A 17,805-nucleotide genomic window follows, 5' to 3' on the forward strand; every position below is an offset into this window, starting at 1 on the left:
TCCCTGAGGGCAAGTTGTGTTGTTGTCAGATCGATCAATGAAATACGTTGCACGCTCAGCGCTGTGGAATGAAGGAAATGCGCATCGGGATCATTTGGATGTTATTCTTTGGAGTTGTGTTACAAATGGAACGGTCTTTCCCCGCCGAACACAAGTTACTTAACGTTACACAGGTCGCGCTATGCAGATGCTTAGCTTGCTAACGTTAAGATAGCAGTGTAACTTAATGTTACACAGCACTATGCATGCTTGCTGAAAGCAGAGCAGAGCTCTCTGTCTGTCTGTCTGCGTTGCACCTCTCAAGCACCCTGTAACACGCAGCGGGCCCCGCCTCCCTCCCTCTTTGCATTCCACCCAAAAACTGAATTTCAGTCCAGTTTCTTAACTATTAACAGCGGAGCTGTTTTGTAATCTTCACTCTGCAAGTAAATGATTTTTCCGGTTCGCGCACACACACATATTATTAGGGGCAAATACGGGGGAAATGCTCGCACTGTAGAGCATATATATAATTATATATATAATTAGTAAACTGTCGGGGGCTTTTATTGCCCCCCTTAACTGATTTTCGAGGGCATTTGGTCAATTTTCGAGGGCATTTTGCCCCAAGCCCCTGTTAATTTCGAACCCACTTGTATCCCTCCTAGTCACACTGTTGTATCCCTCCTAGTTACACTGTTGTATCCCTCCTAGTCACACTGTTGTATCCCTCCTAGTTACACTGTTGTAACTTGTATCCCTCCTAGTCACACTGTTGTATCCCTCCTAGTTACACACAGGGAACAAAATTAACTTTTTGACTTACCAGCCATTTGGCTGGTAGATTTTAAAAACTACCAGCCAGGCAGATTTTTTACCAGCCAAAAATTTAAAATAGCTTTTTAGTATATCGCCATGTGTTATTATTACTATTTATTACATGGCGTTTTCACATTCGCCGAAATGCTTGCTTGTGATTGGTCAATAGCCCCCCGACTGCGGTCATTATTTTTCAATAATGACCGCAGATTTTTCAATAATGACCGCAGAGCGCAGCTGTTCGCAATCAAGCCCACTGACACACTGTTTCAGTGCAATTAGACACTGCCGTGCCGGCGATGACAGGGTGCGGAGCGACGAGCGGACCAGAACACAGCGGAGCCAGAACACAGAGGCTGCCCGCGATAATAATAATCACTTTATTTGGGCTGACAGAGCCACAGAACTGCGATTTGTCAAATGAATTAGGTATATTGTTAGTAAGTTAGCCATGTAATAAGCGGGATAATGTATAGCGCTGCACTGACAGCGGAGCCAGAGGCTGCCCGGATAATAATAATCACTTTATTTGGGCTGACAGAGCCACAGAACAACTGCGATTTGTCAAATGAATTAGGTATATTGTTAGTAAGTTAGCCATGTAATAAGCGGGATAATGTATAGCCTACTCGGTCATTGTCGCAAAATAATTGACCTTCACTACGTTTAAAACACCTCGGCGCGGCGCCTCGGTATTTTAAACTCCGTGTCGGTCAATTATTTTGCGACAATGACCTCATAGCCATACATTATCCCTTACATAATACTCTCATATGCTATTTTCAATTAATATCATAAACAACATAAGGAATATTAGCATAATTTTGAGTGGACTGAAGGAATGAGTCAGCGTTAATAGTTTTAAATGCAAATAATTTATTGAAACATAGAAGTGGGGTCGGGGACACACACACTGTTTCAACTCACCACCCCCGCATCATATTGTAGTCTAGTCTGTCTTCAAACTTCCACTCCTCTCGAAACCTTTTTATATTTGAATATCAACATTATCTGTGCATCCTCAGTAATCCTCAGTTTACTACAATATACTCCTCTCCTGAGTCCTGACTAGTGACTTCATCGTCTTTCCAAAACGCACGCACACACACAGAGAAAGGGAGAGTGCCCCCCCCCCCCCATTTCCCTTTCCCCAGTCCACACTGTCTGCTGTTCTCTATGGCACTGCCGCTGATCAGGATTAGCTTGTTAGCTTACGCTAACATAACGTTCATTTCGGGCGATGTGGGCATAAAGGAATGGCGACGTTGTTAGATGCATTTGACCCGTTGTGAGAAGAAGAAAAAACCACAGACTTATTTCGGCTCGCAAAATAGGCGCACTGCTGTGTAGCTCTGCTCTCAGGGAACAAACTTAACTTTTTGACTTACCAGCCATTTGGCTGGTAGATTTTAAAAACTACCAGCCAGGCAGATTTTTTACCAGCCATTGGCGGTTGGCTGGTACTTATTTTGTTCCCTGGTTACACAGTTGTATCCCTCCTAGTCACACTGTTGTATCCTAGTCACACTGTTGTATCCCTCCTAGTCACACTGTTGTATCCCTCCTAGTCACACTGTTGTATCCCTCCTAGTTACACTGTTGTATCCCTCCTAGTTACACTGTTGTATCCCTCCTAGTCACACTGTTGTATCCCTCCTAGTCACACTGTTGTATCCCTCGTAGTCACACTGTTGTATCCCTCTTAGTCACACTGTTGTATCCCTCCTAGTCACACTGTTGTATCCCTCTTAGTCACACTGTTGTATCCCTCCTAGTTACACATAATGCATTTCCTCAGAGTCCAGGGTCGCCTGCAGTGCAGCAGTTTGGCAGCTCAGTGCCTTGTTCAAAAGGCACTTACTGTAGGCAGAGATGGTGGACACTACTCATCGCACACGTCGACCAGCACATGTAACTCTCCAGTTAGGAATATTTAGGAGAATACCAAGTGGAGGAGACTCCTTATCATGTTGTGTAGTCTAGTCTCCCAGACCTTGTGTCAACATCGCTCACCTCCCCACCTTGCATCCCCTACTAGTATCTAGTCACCATTTTGATCCTCAGTGCTTTGTGCCATCAATCTTCAACCATCGTCTTTGACACCACTGGTTGTCGCGTGTCACCTCCTTTGCGTTGAAAATAATGGAGGAAGTGCCCAAAAAATGCGGGTGCTTTTCTCTTGAAATAGCCTCCGTGGGTTTGTTGGGTCAGGGGCTTGACAGGGCTATTCTGAGACAATGAAAACACACTGTGATTAATGGGTCAAAATAGAAACGGCTCTCTTGAGGGCAACAGGGAGAGAAAGAGAGAGAGAGGTTTGTGGCTTGGAGGGTGATAGCCCATCTGAGCATGCGGCGCGTTACAATTAGGGCCAGTGTTGTCAGTGTGTGTACTATAGCATTCAGCCCTCGGTTTATCACATACACTCACCGCAAAGAACAACACGTTAAATCAAAACTGGGTCTATCTCTTGACGGACATCCCCCCCCCCCACACACACACACACACACTACCCCCAGTACCCCAAACATTGTGACAGCATGTGATCACGTCGGACGAAAGGCCCATCGACAGGAAACCCAGCACCTCTGAAACGCACCTCTCCCAGCATGGGGGGGCCCACATAGACAGTAATTGATGCAGTATATCACCTCCTATCTGTTCCCGTGTAGGCAGCCGCAGCGGGAGGCACCTTTTGCTCCGGTGAGCATGTACTTGGGCCAGATTCGGGAGAGGCCACGCTGATATATGGAAGGCACCTCGCGCACCTCGAAATTTAAATGCCTTGCAATCTGCAGTTGTAAAGCTCCCTCGTGCTCAGCGCTGTGCCATATTTCAACAGGGTTTGGGGCGATACAGGTGCTTCACAGCTAAAGGAACATTGTAGAAGCATCATATCTCTTATCTCCACTGTTTCTGGTTCCCCAGCCCCACAGAAATGCATTGTTCATCGCCGGCGAGGTTAAAAGATATTAATGAATGTGATATTGCTGGAGAAAAAACTGCAGCTATATTCAGATTCAATGAGTCCACAAGGATTTCTCTATGCTATAATTTCCTGTCTGCTGTGCACTCTATTACCAATATACGGCATTATACTGTGTTACTGAATGACTATTGAATGAGTTTTTTTTCTCTTGTTATTAATTCCCTTCCAATGACATCACATTGTATACTTGTATGCCGTGACAAATAAAACTCTTGACTTGACTTGATATTACCTGTTCTGCAATGTACGATTATTATTCAAGATATTTTGAGCCTCTTTTGTGCAAATGGTCTAACAATCAAAACAAAAAGCTACAGCAAAAAGCAACCATAATATTGGTTCTGTTGATCTACCGGTATATCATGTTATCTAGTATGTTATCTATGTCTTTATTTTTTTCAGATCTAGAATGCAGTTGATATTTTGATTACTCCTTTGGAAATATATTCATCTGTTTATTTATTTATTTCCCAGATCCAGAATGCAGATGATGTTTTGATTACTCCTTTGGAAAAATTCAGGAAGGAACAAATTGGTGCCGCAAAGGTAAGATCATCCTGTGTGTGAAAGAACACATGTCCTACATGTCCTACACAGAACCCATGTCCTACACAGGACTCATGTCCTACACAGAACCCATGTCCTACACAGAACCCATGTTCTACACAGAACTCATGTCCTACACAGAACACATGTCCCCAGATCTAGGAATCGGACCCCCCTCCCTCCTCTCTCTCTCTCTCTCTCTCTCTCTCTCTCTCTCTCTCTCTCTCTCTCTCTCTCTCTCTCTCTCTCTCTCTCTCTCTCTCTCTCTCTCTCTCTCTCTCTCTCTCTCTCTCTCTCTCTCTCTCTCTCACTTTTAGACACATTATCCATTTCTACATGGTTGTTTGATATCTGAGATTGGGGGGGGGGGGGTCTGTAGTCAGGCTTGGAGACACATATTGTCGTTGTTGCCACAGTGGACACTTTCTTAAAGAACTAGTGCTGCCATGATGTTAGTTCAATCTCAGTCAGCAAACACTTATCGTGGAACGTTAATGTCAGGAGTGTCATTTTTTCAGCTTACGTAAGATGTATCATTTGATTTGTTATTCGTAACTGTTTTAGTGCTCCCTCTCTGTCAGCACAGCCAACTCTTGGTATGATAAGGGGGCGTTCATTGAAAGAAGATGTCAAGTTATTTCAATGAATTCATTGGACCAGTGTGGTTGGTTGCTATGGGAGATTAACATTTGATTAACATTGGCTTAACCTGCGCTCGCAGGTGATTAATCAATTGTCACGGTTGCTGTGGCTGTTTTTGAACCACTAAAAGTAACTGAATTGTAGCTAGTTTCATTACTTGTTTGTGGACTAGCTAGCTGTCCTTTACACTTACTGACTGAATCATGGTAACAGAGTAGATGATGCAATATTTTACAGGAAGCAGATTGGCAACCAGGAGCATAGTTTCTCAAGGGGACGCAGCCACATTTCCACACTACCCACTAGGGCTGCAACGATTAGTCGACATAATCGACGACGTCGATTATGAAAAATCGTCGACGAGAAATTGTTGCGTCGATTAGTCATTAAAAAAAAATTATATTTTTTATTTAAATTTTTTTTGCACTACCTATCTTTGTGAAAGTGGCTTCTCAGCTCTGGTCCAGCCAGCTGAAGACTTCTTAGCTTAACATAACAGACCGACAGTAAGTTTGGGGGAATTAATGGGATAACTGGGGATGTTGTTTGGTCCTGACAAGAGTCTCAAAGCAACTCTGAGGTCATGCTCAATGTCCAATCTGTTCCTCTGCTCTGTCTTCAGCTGGACCAGAGCTGAGAAGCCACTTTCACAAAGATAGGTAGTGCAAAAAAATATATATATATATATATTATAATAATAATCTTTATTTTTTTATTTTTAATATAATTGTTTTTCGATTAGTCGACTAATCGAAAAAATAATCAACAGATTAGTCGACTACCAAAATAGTCATTAGTTGCAGCCCTACTACCCACTATGACATGTTTGGGTAACTCAACATCGATGCGCCTCCTGTTAAACAGTGCAGTGGGGTTGAAAAACAGGATTTTAATCTTGCTGGATCTGTACAGCACCCGCTGGCTTCACGGAGGCGTACGCCGTTCTGTTCTCTCTGCGAGTCATGCTTTCATCACAGGCCCGAGCGGAGTCACATGAAAGATAGCCCGGCATCGCCGTGGCGAGATCACACTCGCACATTCTGGTGGATCTCTGGACCTCCAGCGCCAACCTCCCACTGAGATGTGTGGCCCTTCTCTCCCTCCTCGCAGGGCCTCCCTCTGAATCATCCCCAATTTCCCCTGAGGGGATCAATAAAGGAATATCTTATCTTATCTTATCTCATCTTATCTTATCTTATCTTATCTTATTTGCATCTGTACATGACTGCAGCCCCGTGGCACAGACACACATTCCAACCTCAAAGTCACCTGTGCAATTTATATTACACGGGTCGAAAGGAGCCCACCGGTCTGTGAAACAGTCACTTTCAAGGTACGTGATCGTTTCGTGTCCTCCTGTTATTCTACTGTGGTTTCTCTTTTTTTGAATATATATTTGATATATATACGTATATCGGAACGGCGACATCGATCATTCTCCCTTTCTTCGCCGTCCTCGCTTCACGTCTCAATCATAACATGTATCTTTCGTGATGAAACATGGCACCTTTCTTTCCCTCTTCCTTTCTTCTTTTGCCGCTCTCTCCGTCTCTCGCGCTCCACTGCATGCTCTCAGTGCCGTTGCCCCCCCCCCCCCGTCCTCCCTGTTTATAAAATGGTTTCTTAAAAGCCGGGGCCCCTGTCACTCCCTCTCTGTCTTATTTCCTCAAACCACTTCCTCCTAATGGCTCCCTCTGCCCCCCACCCCCACCTCCTCCTCCTCCCGCTCCCCCTGCAGAAAACCCCCGTTACACATTAGTCCCGACTAGAGTGAGATAAAAGGCAGAGATCACGAGTGCTCGGACAACTTTCCAACCATTCCGAGAATCCTGGGAGATCTGTGTGAGCAGTCTGACCCTTCCAATTACCGAGCCTCATGTCGGAGGACGTCAGCTGAACAAACGGGGGAGCTCTTACCTTATTTGGGAATGCTGCTGGTAATCCCAGTGAGGTCACTGACTGATGCATCGGGCTGCTCAGGCCAAAGCACAACACTTCCGTCGCCACAACACTCAGGGCAGCAGGCGCACTTTAGCGCTGCGAGTGCGACTTGGCTGTATAACAGTAGACATGAGGTACTCGTGTCTTAACCTTGAGCGCAGAACTAAAGCCTTTTGATTTGTACAATGTAGCCTACATGGCAACTCTCACAATAGGTTGTAGAACTGAACTAAATGAACCCTTTCAGTGAAGAACCATAAGTCAGTTTTGGACAAATGTTTTTGGACAGCCGATGTATTTGTGGTTGTGCGGTAGAGTTAATCCAAATCACTTGGGAGTGTGAATGTGATTCATCACAAGAAAGTACTCAACCTCTACTGTCTTTAACTATGAATGAACACAACATTCTAACTTACCATCTTTAGATAATAAAGTACTCAACCTCTACTGTCTTTAACTATGAATGAACACAACATTCTAACTTACCATCTTTAGATAATAAAGTACTCAACCTCTACTGTCTTTAACTATGAATGAACACAACACTCTAACTTACCATCTTTAGATAATAAAGTACTCACGCTCTACTGTCTTTAACTATGAATGAACACAACACTCTAACTTACCGTCTTTAGATAATAAAGTACTCACGCTCTACTGTCTTTAACTATGAATGAATACAACATTGTAACTTACCATCTTTAGATAATAAAATACTCAACCTCTACAGTCTTTAACTATGAATGAACACAACACTCTAACTTACCATCTTTAGATAATAAAGTACTCAACCTCTACTGTCTTTAACTATGAATGAACACAACATTCTAACTTACCATCTTTAGATAATAAAGTACTCAACCTCTACTGTCTTTAACTATGAATGAACACAACATTCTAACTTACCATCTTTAGATAATAAAGTACTCAACCTCTACTGTCTTTAACTATGAATGAACACAACATTCTAACTTACCATCTTTAGATAATAAAGTACTCAACCTCTACTGTCTTTAACTATGAATGAACACAACACTCTAACTTACCATCTTTAGATAATAAAGTACTCACGCTCTACTGTCTTTAACTATGAATGAACACAACACTCTAACTTACCATCTTCAGATAATAAAGTTTTAAAACATTGTTCCTTTGAAAACTATCTACAGTATGTTCCTTTTTTTCAGTTTCAGATATATTTTTATATTCTAAATTGAAAGCCACAATTGTTTAAAGGTCCTGTATTTTATATGTATATATATATAACTGTATACAATGGAACATGTTTGTTAGTTATTTCGTATGTAGTCTAAATCTAATTTGTATTACTTTACAGCACGTCTTTCTTCCAAACAGGCTGTTGCTTTGGGTTTAATTATTCCCCCCTCTAATAGAACGCCCCACATTCCATAGTAAAAAAGCATTTACAAAACTGGGCAGGCGATCAGGTAGGCAGTCTTCTCTCGTTCCACAAAGGACAGTTAATTGATTAATTAAAGCCAATTGATGTCTGTGTCCTTGGTATGACATTGACATCACAAAGGGATTACATTTGTGGGATTGGCTTGTTTAATCTGAAGACTTTTTCCCCAGGTAACAACCCTGGCCAGGTTTTTGCCAGCGGGCCAGAGCCACATTAAGACGAGGCAAAACCAACTGGCAGTAATACCTGCTGTTGGCAGTGCAGCGCCCCCTGTTGAAACACTGCCACACCGCCACACTGTCTGGCAGTAATACCTGCTGTTGGCAGTGCAGCGCCCCCTGTTGAAACACCGCCACACTGTCTGGCAGTAATACCTGCTGTTGGCAGTGCAGCGCCCCCTGTTGAAACACCGCCACACTGTCTGGCAGTAATACCTGCTGTTGGCAGTGCAGCGCCCCCTGTTGAAACACCGCCACACTGTCTGGCAGTAATACCTGCTGTTGGCAGTGCAGCGCCCCCTGTTGAAACACCGCCACACTGTCTGGCAGTAATACCTGCTGTTGGCAGTGCAGCGCCCCCTGTTGAAACACCGCCACACTGTCTGGCAGTAATACCTGCTGTTGGCAGTGCAGCTAGGGCTGGGCGATAAAACGATAACTATCGCGATAAATTATTTCCTCGAAATAAACATGAAATGTGGTCGCAAAGTTTTGATATATCGATTTTCCAAGCTTGGATATCAGCGCACACGCACTAACAACCAATCAGTGAAGGAGATGGCGACAGCGAAGGAGACCCGCGGTGCACCTCTGGGTAGTAAATAAGGCTGGCTAGGATCATTAGCTTGCACGCCGCTATTTTATAGTTTACGTGCGGAGTGGGTGTGTGGCGTGAATTCTGAGGGGAACGGTTAGAGTAGTGTGGGGTATGCTGTGCCGCGGTGGACGTCGTTGCAATGTATTGGGGCGGAACGGAGTATTTTAGGGTGATAGTTAGTACATTGGAAACAAGGCTGGCTAGGATCATTAGCTTGCACGCCGCTATTTTATAGTTTACGTGCGGAGTGGGTGTGTGGCGTGAATTTTGATGGTAACGGACGGTTAGAGTAGTGTGGGGTATGCGGTGGACGTCGTTGCAATGTATTGGGGCGGAACGGAATATTTTAGAGTGATAGTTAGTACATTGTCGTGGGATACACCGCTTTCTCTGGCTAACTGTTAGTTCCATTCTTATAATGCATATGATCCAGTGGCGGTAGGTTGCCCCCTGGTGGAATATAATAATCTATGCACTGGTGTGCGCGGACTAATGACGACATCAACTCGAGACATTCGCAGCAGCAAAACAAGTGAGTCTATTAATAGCCCGTACGTCGGCGCCGGGCATAAGAAGTTAATTAAACTTGACAGAAATTATATCGACGATAATTATCGATATCGAGTGATATGAAAATAATTTTATAATTTTATCGCGATAACGTTTTTGGCCATATCGCCCAACCCTAAGTGCAGCACCCCCTGTTGAAACACTGCCACACTGTCTGGCAATAATACCTGCTGTTGGCAAAATGGCAGTACAGCGCCCCCTGTTGAAACAGTGTTACACTGGCAGTAATACCAGCTGTTGGCAGTACAGCGCCCCCTGTCATTCTAGATGATGTAGCGCCCCTGGTAACTCGCTCTGTTCGACCCGTAAACTCTGCCCCGTGGTTGAATAATGACATATGTGAGCTCAGACGTAAGTGTCGCAAAACAGAGAGGCAATGGAAATCCAACCTTGAAGTACATCGTCTATATCTCAGAGAGCTGAGATTCAAATTAAACGATCAAATGAAGAGTGCCAGGGCTACTTATTTCTCTAAACTCATCTCCTCCAGTAAACACAATCCCAGAATATTATTTAAGACCATAAACTCAATTGTCAGCCCCCCCCCCCTCCCCTCTGTACCCATTTGTTCAAATGACGACTGTGACAGCTTTCTTTCGTTTTTTGTTAACAAAGTTGCTAATGTAAGGGAAAACATCACCCCATCCCCCTCCCTCCTCCCTCTATGTCTAGTTACCCAATCATCCCTGAGCAGTTTTTCACCTGTCTCACTGACAGACCTAATAGACACAGTGAGCTCAATGAAATCCTCCACAAGCCCCCTAGACATTCTACACACATCCATGCTCAAGGAGGTTTTCAGTTCTGTTGGCCCCAGTTTAGTAACCATTATAAATAAATCACTAGTCTCAGGCTCTGTCCCAGTCTATTTTAAGGAGGCATTCGTACAGCCCCTTCTCAAAAAGCCCAATTTAGACCCCTCCCTTCCACATAACTACAGACCCATTTCTAAACTGCCCTTTATCTCGAAGGTGTTAGAGAAAGTGGTGTCTAGCCAGCTCACCACCTATCTAACTACTCACAATATCTCAGACAAATTTCAATCAGGTTTCCACAAAAAACACTCCACTGAAACTGCCCTGCTCAGAGTCTCAAATGACATTATGATGTCCTCTGACTCCGGCGAATGCTCTGTCCTGGTCCTGCTGGATCTTAGTGCAGCATTCGACACAGTAGACCACAGCATCCTGTTAGACAGGCTCAGGGAGTGGGTGGGCCTCATCGGGAGCGCCTTAAGTTGGTTTACCTCCTACCTTCAGGAGAGAACTTTCACTGTGTTCTGTTGGCCCCTTTAAATCTGACCCTTCACCCCTCTCGTGCAGCGTACCACAGGGATTTGTGCTTGCGCCAATCCTGTTTGCGCTCTACATGCTCCCCCTATGCCTTCTCATAAGCTCATTTAAGGGCATGTCCTACCACTGCTATGCGGTTGATATATATTTCTCCTTCAAACCTGAATACTCAGATAAATTAAATATCCTGCACGAGTGCCTGTCGGCCATCGAAAATTGGATGGGTAGCCATTTCCTGCAGATAAATGCGGCAAAAACAGAGGTACTGATCGTAGCATCAGAAAACATTGCCTCGAGAGTAGCCTCGCACATGGGTTCCCTTAAAAGTAATGTGCTTGGGGAGCTCCAGTAGCTCACCGCATATCTCGGTGCTATATCTGCGTCGGGGAAAACCGTGCTGCGTCACGGATCTGGTGGACTACGAGTTTGATTCCCGGACCCGCCGTCATTTGCCAGAATGTCTTCCCCTGATCTATATCCCGTTTCACCCTGTATCTGTCGGTCATGCTTAACCAGAAAAGCGATAAATGCTAAAAAAAAAAGTAAAAAGAAAATAAAAATAATGTTATTAAGAAACCTCTGGGTCATCTTCCAACAGGCCATGAATCTGGACAAACATGTCAAAACTCTGACTCGCAATTGTTTCTTTCATTTAAGAAACATTTCAAAACTCTGGTCCATCATATCTCACAACAAACTAGAAATGGCTGTACACGCCTTTATTTCATCCAGACTCGATTACTGTAATTCACTCTTCATCTGTCTAAATAAAAAATCCATTGATCAACTTCAGTTGGTCCAAAACGCTGCTGCCAGGCTACTCACTAGGTCAAAAAAAATCATGCCACATCACCCCCATCCCTGCTTCCCTGCACTGGCTCCGGGTAAACTCCAGGATCAATTTCAAGGTCCTGGTGTTCGCCTACAGAGCCCTCCATGGTCAGTGCCCCCCCTACATTAATGAGCTCATCCATCCTCTTTCCTCCAGCCGGTCACTGTAGTCATCCCATCAGGAGCTCCTGGTGGTGCCCAGGACCAGACTCATCCCATCAGGAGCTCCTGGTGGTGCCCAGGACCAGACTCAAAACAAAAGGGGACCGAGCTTTTGCGGTGACTGCCCCAAGGCTCTGGAACGCCCTCCCTATAAATCTGAAAACTGCTCCCTCAGAGCAAATTTTTTAAAGGCAGCTAAAAATCTACTTCTACATGCTGGCTTTTTAAACACCCATAGCCATTTTCTCTCTGTGCATGTCTTTTTTGTTTTTGTTTTTAGTCTTTTTTTGTTGTCTATTCTGTTGTTTTAGCTCATTTTAACACTTTGGACGCCACATCGATATGCGTGATGTGTTGTTAAAAGCGCGACGCTCTAAAATATAGGAATATGTGGCGGTGTTTGCAAGGCTATAACTATATTATAGCTATGGATACAATACTATGGCCCATTTGACATCGACTATCTATCGTTCAATATGTGTTAAAGAAATAATTGTTTCCGTTTTATACCGTGGTGAATATGACTATAGTTTTAGAATAATCCTGTCTAATCCCAGAAAACAACGCTATGCAGCAATACGTGCAATTCACTAAAAAACTTTGCATTTCTTGCCTGTACACGCTACTATTTTGAAATCACATCTATATTATCGGTATTATGTTTCATCATGAATGCATGAAAGGGTGGGGGGGGGGGGGTAGTTTTTTGATGCTTTGATTGTCACCAGCGGCACACGTTGTGGAGTAAAATACACACATATATTGTGATCGAAGTGAAATCATGGTTGGATCACAGCAGGATTGATAACATATAGGCCTTACCTTCACTAGGATGTACCCCAAAAATAATATTCCAATTATCTGATCGCGAGTCCCAGTATTGGTGTCGATCGTGTCGCCAACATAATCCGCCACATATCATGCACCGGGAGCAATTCACGCTTCTCAATCCGATCGGTCCCCTTGCCCGACCAATAGAAATCTGACCGGAGACTTCTGATCGACCCACAGGCCAAGATATCATGTTTCAAAGGGTGCTCGATACTGCCACCTGGGTGGATGCAGCCGGTATTGCACATTGGCATTCTCAGAATGATTCCCCAGATGTCCGTGTGCCTGTAATGAATGGAAATATCGAATAAAATAAATAACGATGAAAACCCGACTATACTCTGGTTTTCGGGGGTCCTGGTGCTCAACGCATGGCGAGATAACCCGACTATCATCGGGTCTGGCGTCCAAAGTGTTAATGTTTTTTCTTCTCTTCACATGTTTTATTTCTTGTATTTTCACTGATGTTTTAAAATGCTGTGAAGCACTCTGTGCACTCTTATAGCGCTGAGAAGGGAGCGATAAAAATTTAGTTTTATTTACTTACTTACTGTTGAAACACTGTCACACTGGCAGTAATACCTGCTGTTGGCAGTACAGCGCCCCCTGTTGAAACACTGTCACACTGTCAGTAATGCACTTTCAGTTCCGCGTTCGGGTTCCGCGATCTGATTGGCCACTGACGTTTCTCTCAGCGCCAATCGTGTTACGCCTAGTTCTGCGTCTAACAGCCTGCTAGCTAGCTAACGCCTAGTTCTATCACTGGTTAAGCTTGGCGACTCTTTTGAAGTTGGTTATGGTTAGAGTTTGGAATCAGGGCTGGTGGTCTATCGCCCTGCTCTAAAGACAAACTCTAACCGTAACCAACTTCGAAAGAGTCACCAAGCTTAACCAGTGATATAACTAGGCGTAACGCGATTGGCACTGAGAGAAACGTCAGTGGCCAATCAGATCGCGGAACCCGAACGCAGAACTGAAAGTGCGTTAGGTAAAATCTTTACGCGGCAGTAATACCTGCTGTTGGCAGTACAGCGCCCCCTGTTTAAACACTGTCACACTGGCAGAAATACATGCTGTTGGCAGTACAGCGCCCCCTGTCGAAACACTCTCACACTGGATTTGTTTACTTTGTCAAATATTGGATTGAAGAAATTTTTCACTTTGAATGTTTTTTTGTTTTTTTACTGGCAATGAATGTATAGTAGCTAAACATGAATTGACATGATGTTTGAGGCTGTACAAGGTTCGTGTAAGCTTTATATTTGTAAAAGAAAAAGATATATATATATATATATATATATATATATATATATATATATATATATATATATATATATATATATATATATATATATATATATGTAATAATAATAATAATAATAAAAGGTCTATGTTTAGTTATAATTGGCTAAGATAATAACGATAATAATACTATGCTTTACTTGTAGCAAACAACAAACTTTAGCATTAACTAAACAAAACAAAAATCCAAGATGAGAATTGAATCACAGTAATAAACAAAAAACATAATAAACAATATATGTAATATATAAACAAAGTAATAAACACAGGAGAGATAGAACAAGACAACACCAAAGAAAAGCCTGCCATTCTTTGAGGAGCGATTTACTATAAAATATTATACTCATTTGGCTAGTCTGATAATTCTGCAAAAGCAAGTGAAATTATACATCATAATAAAATAATAATCATTATAATTAGTACTTTATTGTCCCCTGAGGGGAAATGAGATTTGAACACCATAGTACCCACAATTCAGACGGACAAACAACTGTACAATGCAGCGGGTGCAGATTAGCAAAAGCTCCTGTATGTCTCTCACGGTCCAACAGTCAAATGTACTGTTAGCAGTCTTTTGTGTGACTGCGAGGGCTTATCCACTATAGCTGCGTATCCACAGCTGATCTGCTGACCCTGCATGTGGCGTCGACATTACACCTCCACTCTCACATGCAGTACATTTGCTTTTCTAAGGGCTATACAGTATGTTGGATTCCATTCAGAACCGGAGAGGCAGCAGAGCTAAACTGCATCAAGCTGAGTCCACTTTATTCCTGTGTGTGTGCTGTGTGCTGTGTGCTGTGTGTGTGTGTGTGTGTGTGTGTGTGTGTGTGTGTGTGTGTGTGTGTGGGTCTGGGTCTGGGTGTGGGTCTGGGTGTGGGTCTGGGTGTGGGTGTGCTTTTTTGCTTTTTTTCAATATACCTCAAGGCCTCGGAATTTTAGCAGGCCCCCAGGAAGACTTTCTCAAATAAACAGCAGAGGGTTGCTGATTGGCGGGTGGCACGGCTGCACTCTGAAGCCCTGACAATATCACGTTCCGCTAGTATCAGGCTTCAACATTAGGGGTCACCCTAGGGGTCCCCCCCTCTCTAGCCGAGTGCAGGGGCCAGATGGGAACCGGCTAGCTTGCGAATGACCTGACATCATCTTGCAAAAGGGCGTGTGTGTGTGCAGAAAGAGATAGCCAAAATCTATTTACATTAATGATATGAACCCCCCCCCCCCCCCAACCCCAGAAGAAAATATTAAATATATAGCCTGCTAACTGGGACAGGAGGACTTTCCTTATTAGGATGGAATTGGAACACCCGTGAATAATTCATGAGCGTGTACCCACAATGCAGCGCGGTCACCTCTCACCGTTCCATTTCATTTCAATTATAATGGCGGACAAAAGCGTCTCGATGCAAGTGGGAATCAGTAGGATACATTACCGACAAATACCTGATGCCTCTGTAACGGAGGTACCGCAGTATATCCACAGTCACGGGTACAAGTAGTGACGTGGCTGTGGATGGTAGGCGGTACTCAAGTAAACTCACTCCCCAGAGGCATCCAGACCCGGAAGCAAGAAGTGAATTCACTTCTTGCTTAGTGGTCTGTGATGCCGCCCGCGACGCGGGCGTCCGGGGTTCAACTCCCACTCAGGGCGATCCCTTAACAGGGGTCGAATCGACTAAACACAACGCAGACAAGATCACACCGGCTACACCTCTAGTAAACACATTTCTACACACACCAATAGTACTGATATATGTATGCAGAATTAAAATAGAACACCAGAGTCATGTATTACCAATAGAATAATGTAATAAACAGAGAACCACGTTAGCCGTTAGGATAAACCGATATACAGCAGCTTAAAAGAACACGTCAACATTTTCCAGAGAGAGACGATAGATCCCAGTTTTCTCTCTGTGCGTTCAGTAGAAAGCTATCTGGCTCCACGTTAGCCTAGCTTAGCACAATGAATGGAAGCGGACATGGCCGGTTAGCCTAGGCATTGTCCAACTAACACCTCTCCCGAAGGCTAACCGGCCATGTCCGCTTCCATTCATTGTGCTAAGCTAGGCTAACGTGCAGCCAGATAGCTTTCTACTGAACGCAACGCGCAGCCAGATAGCTTTCTACTGAACCCACAGAGAGGAAACTGGTATCTATCTTCTTGTCTCTCTCTGGAGGAGACGGTAAGCTAATTTCCCAAAATGTCGGTGTGTTCCTTTAAAGAATGCATTCAATATTTTGGAACCCCAGCGCTTATTTATTGCCAGCGATGTTGCCGGTCGGTAGAGTCCCTCCTCAGCACAGTCTGCGCTGCTCTGCATACTGGATACTGCTCTGCATACTGGATACTGCTTTGCACACTGGACATGCCCGCAGCTCCGCCTAGTTAGCCACAAAACGAATGCAAAGTCAATGGGGTCACGCTGCAGTCTGTACAAGCTCTGAAATAAACGCTGAAAACCTACTTTGGCCCTTTACACTCTGCTTCACACAAGCCATTAATGTCCACAGTGGAATGGCAAGAGCACAAATCAGTTGACATTTTTCAAATCGGTCATTGTATGAGGCTGTAGCGTTAACATCCCTTTTTTGTATATGGGTTTTCTATGGGTTTCATACATTCATGACTGATGACTATATTTTGTGTGTTAAGGAAAGGTCCCACAGCTTTATTTTCTGTTAGAGGTATAAAAACTCAATTTGCTGTGTGAACCGCCAACATGTGTGGCTACAGAATACCGGAAAAATTGCTAACAGGCCCCAGAGTTAATGACTGTGAACCCATTAATGACTGATAGTATGTTAAGGAAAAGCCCCACAGAATTATTTCTGTTAGAGGTGGAAACACAAAATTTGCTGTGAGAACCGTCAGCACATTATGGCTACATAAAAACTAAATATTATTTCACATATTTGATTGCTTTAATTGGTAGACAAAGTGAAGAAAAATGTATTATTAAAAAAAATCTGAAATGCAGATAGTATGATAAAGTAGTAACTCAAAAACGACATTCGAGTTATATCAAAACCTTGGCAACGTTGGGATCAGAACATGTTTATTTATATTTATACATATATTTACCATGTCAAATGATTGTTAAATACATTTTCAACTTTGTCTACAAATTAAGGCATGATAAATACTGTATGTGAAAAAAAAAATCATAGCAAATTCTGTGTTTCTACCTCTAATGCTTTCCCTTAACATACTAAATATAGTCATTAATGGGTTCACAGTCATTAACTTCAGGGCGCCCTGATAGCACAGCAGGCTAAAATGCATGCCATGTACTACTAATACCAATAACCTCATAATAGAACTATTGTACTCTCCTTGTTGCCATGACAACATTGACCACTGAGTGGTCCTCCTCTTTTACTTACTTACTTTTTTTTTTTACTGTATGAAGCACACTCAGGGGCTCATACAGAACCAAGCATTTCACCGTAAACTACATGTATTTTATTGTGACAACTAATAAACAAACTTGAAACTTGAGTGCTAAAAGCGTATCGCTGGTAGCCCATATTCCCAGAGTAAGGGGTCATGGACACTTGACCGTATGACCTGAAACTGACTCTAGGTCAGTGTACTCCCACATTTTGGCTTTGGGTCCAATTCAGACTTGAGATAATTGTGCGCAGCATGGAGTTAATTC

General features: G+C 43.4%; 1 protein-coding gene across 3 annotated transcripts in view; it reads left to right on the forward strand.

Annotated features, from left to right (window-relative positions):
* The window catches only part of arhgap42b (Rho GTPase activating protein 42b), a 203,276-nt gene that overhangs the window by 107,774 nt on the left and 77,697 nt on the right, over window positions 1-17,805 (forward strand). For all 3 annotated transcript variants that reach the window (XM_084314590.1, XM_084314592.1, XM_084314591.1), the window contains exon 4: window positions 4,262-4,333. In XM_084314590.1, the coding sequence (XP_084170716.1) occupies window positions 4,262-4,333 (72 nt within the window). The remainder of the gene's footprint in view (window positions 1-4,261; window positions 4,334-17,805) is intronic.

This window comes from Notolepis coatsorum (genome assembly GCF_963971535.1).
Source record: "Notolepis coatsorum genome assembly, chromosome: 1".
In the NCBI taxonomy this organism is placed as follows: Eukaryota; Metazoa; Chordata; class Actinopteri; order Aulopiformes; family Paralepididae; genus Notolepis; species Notolepis coatsorum.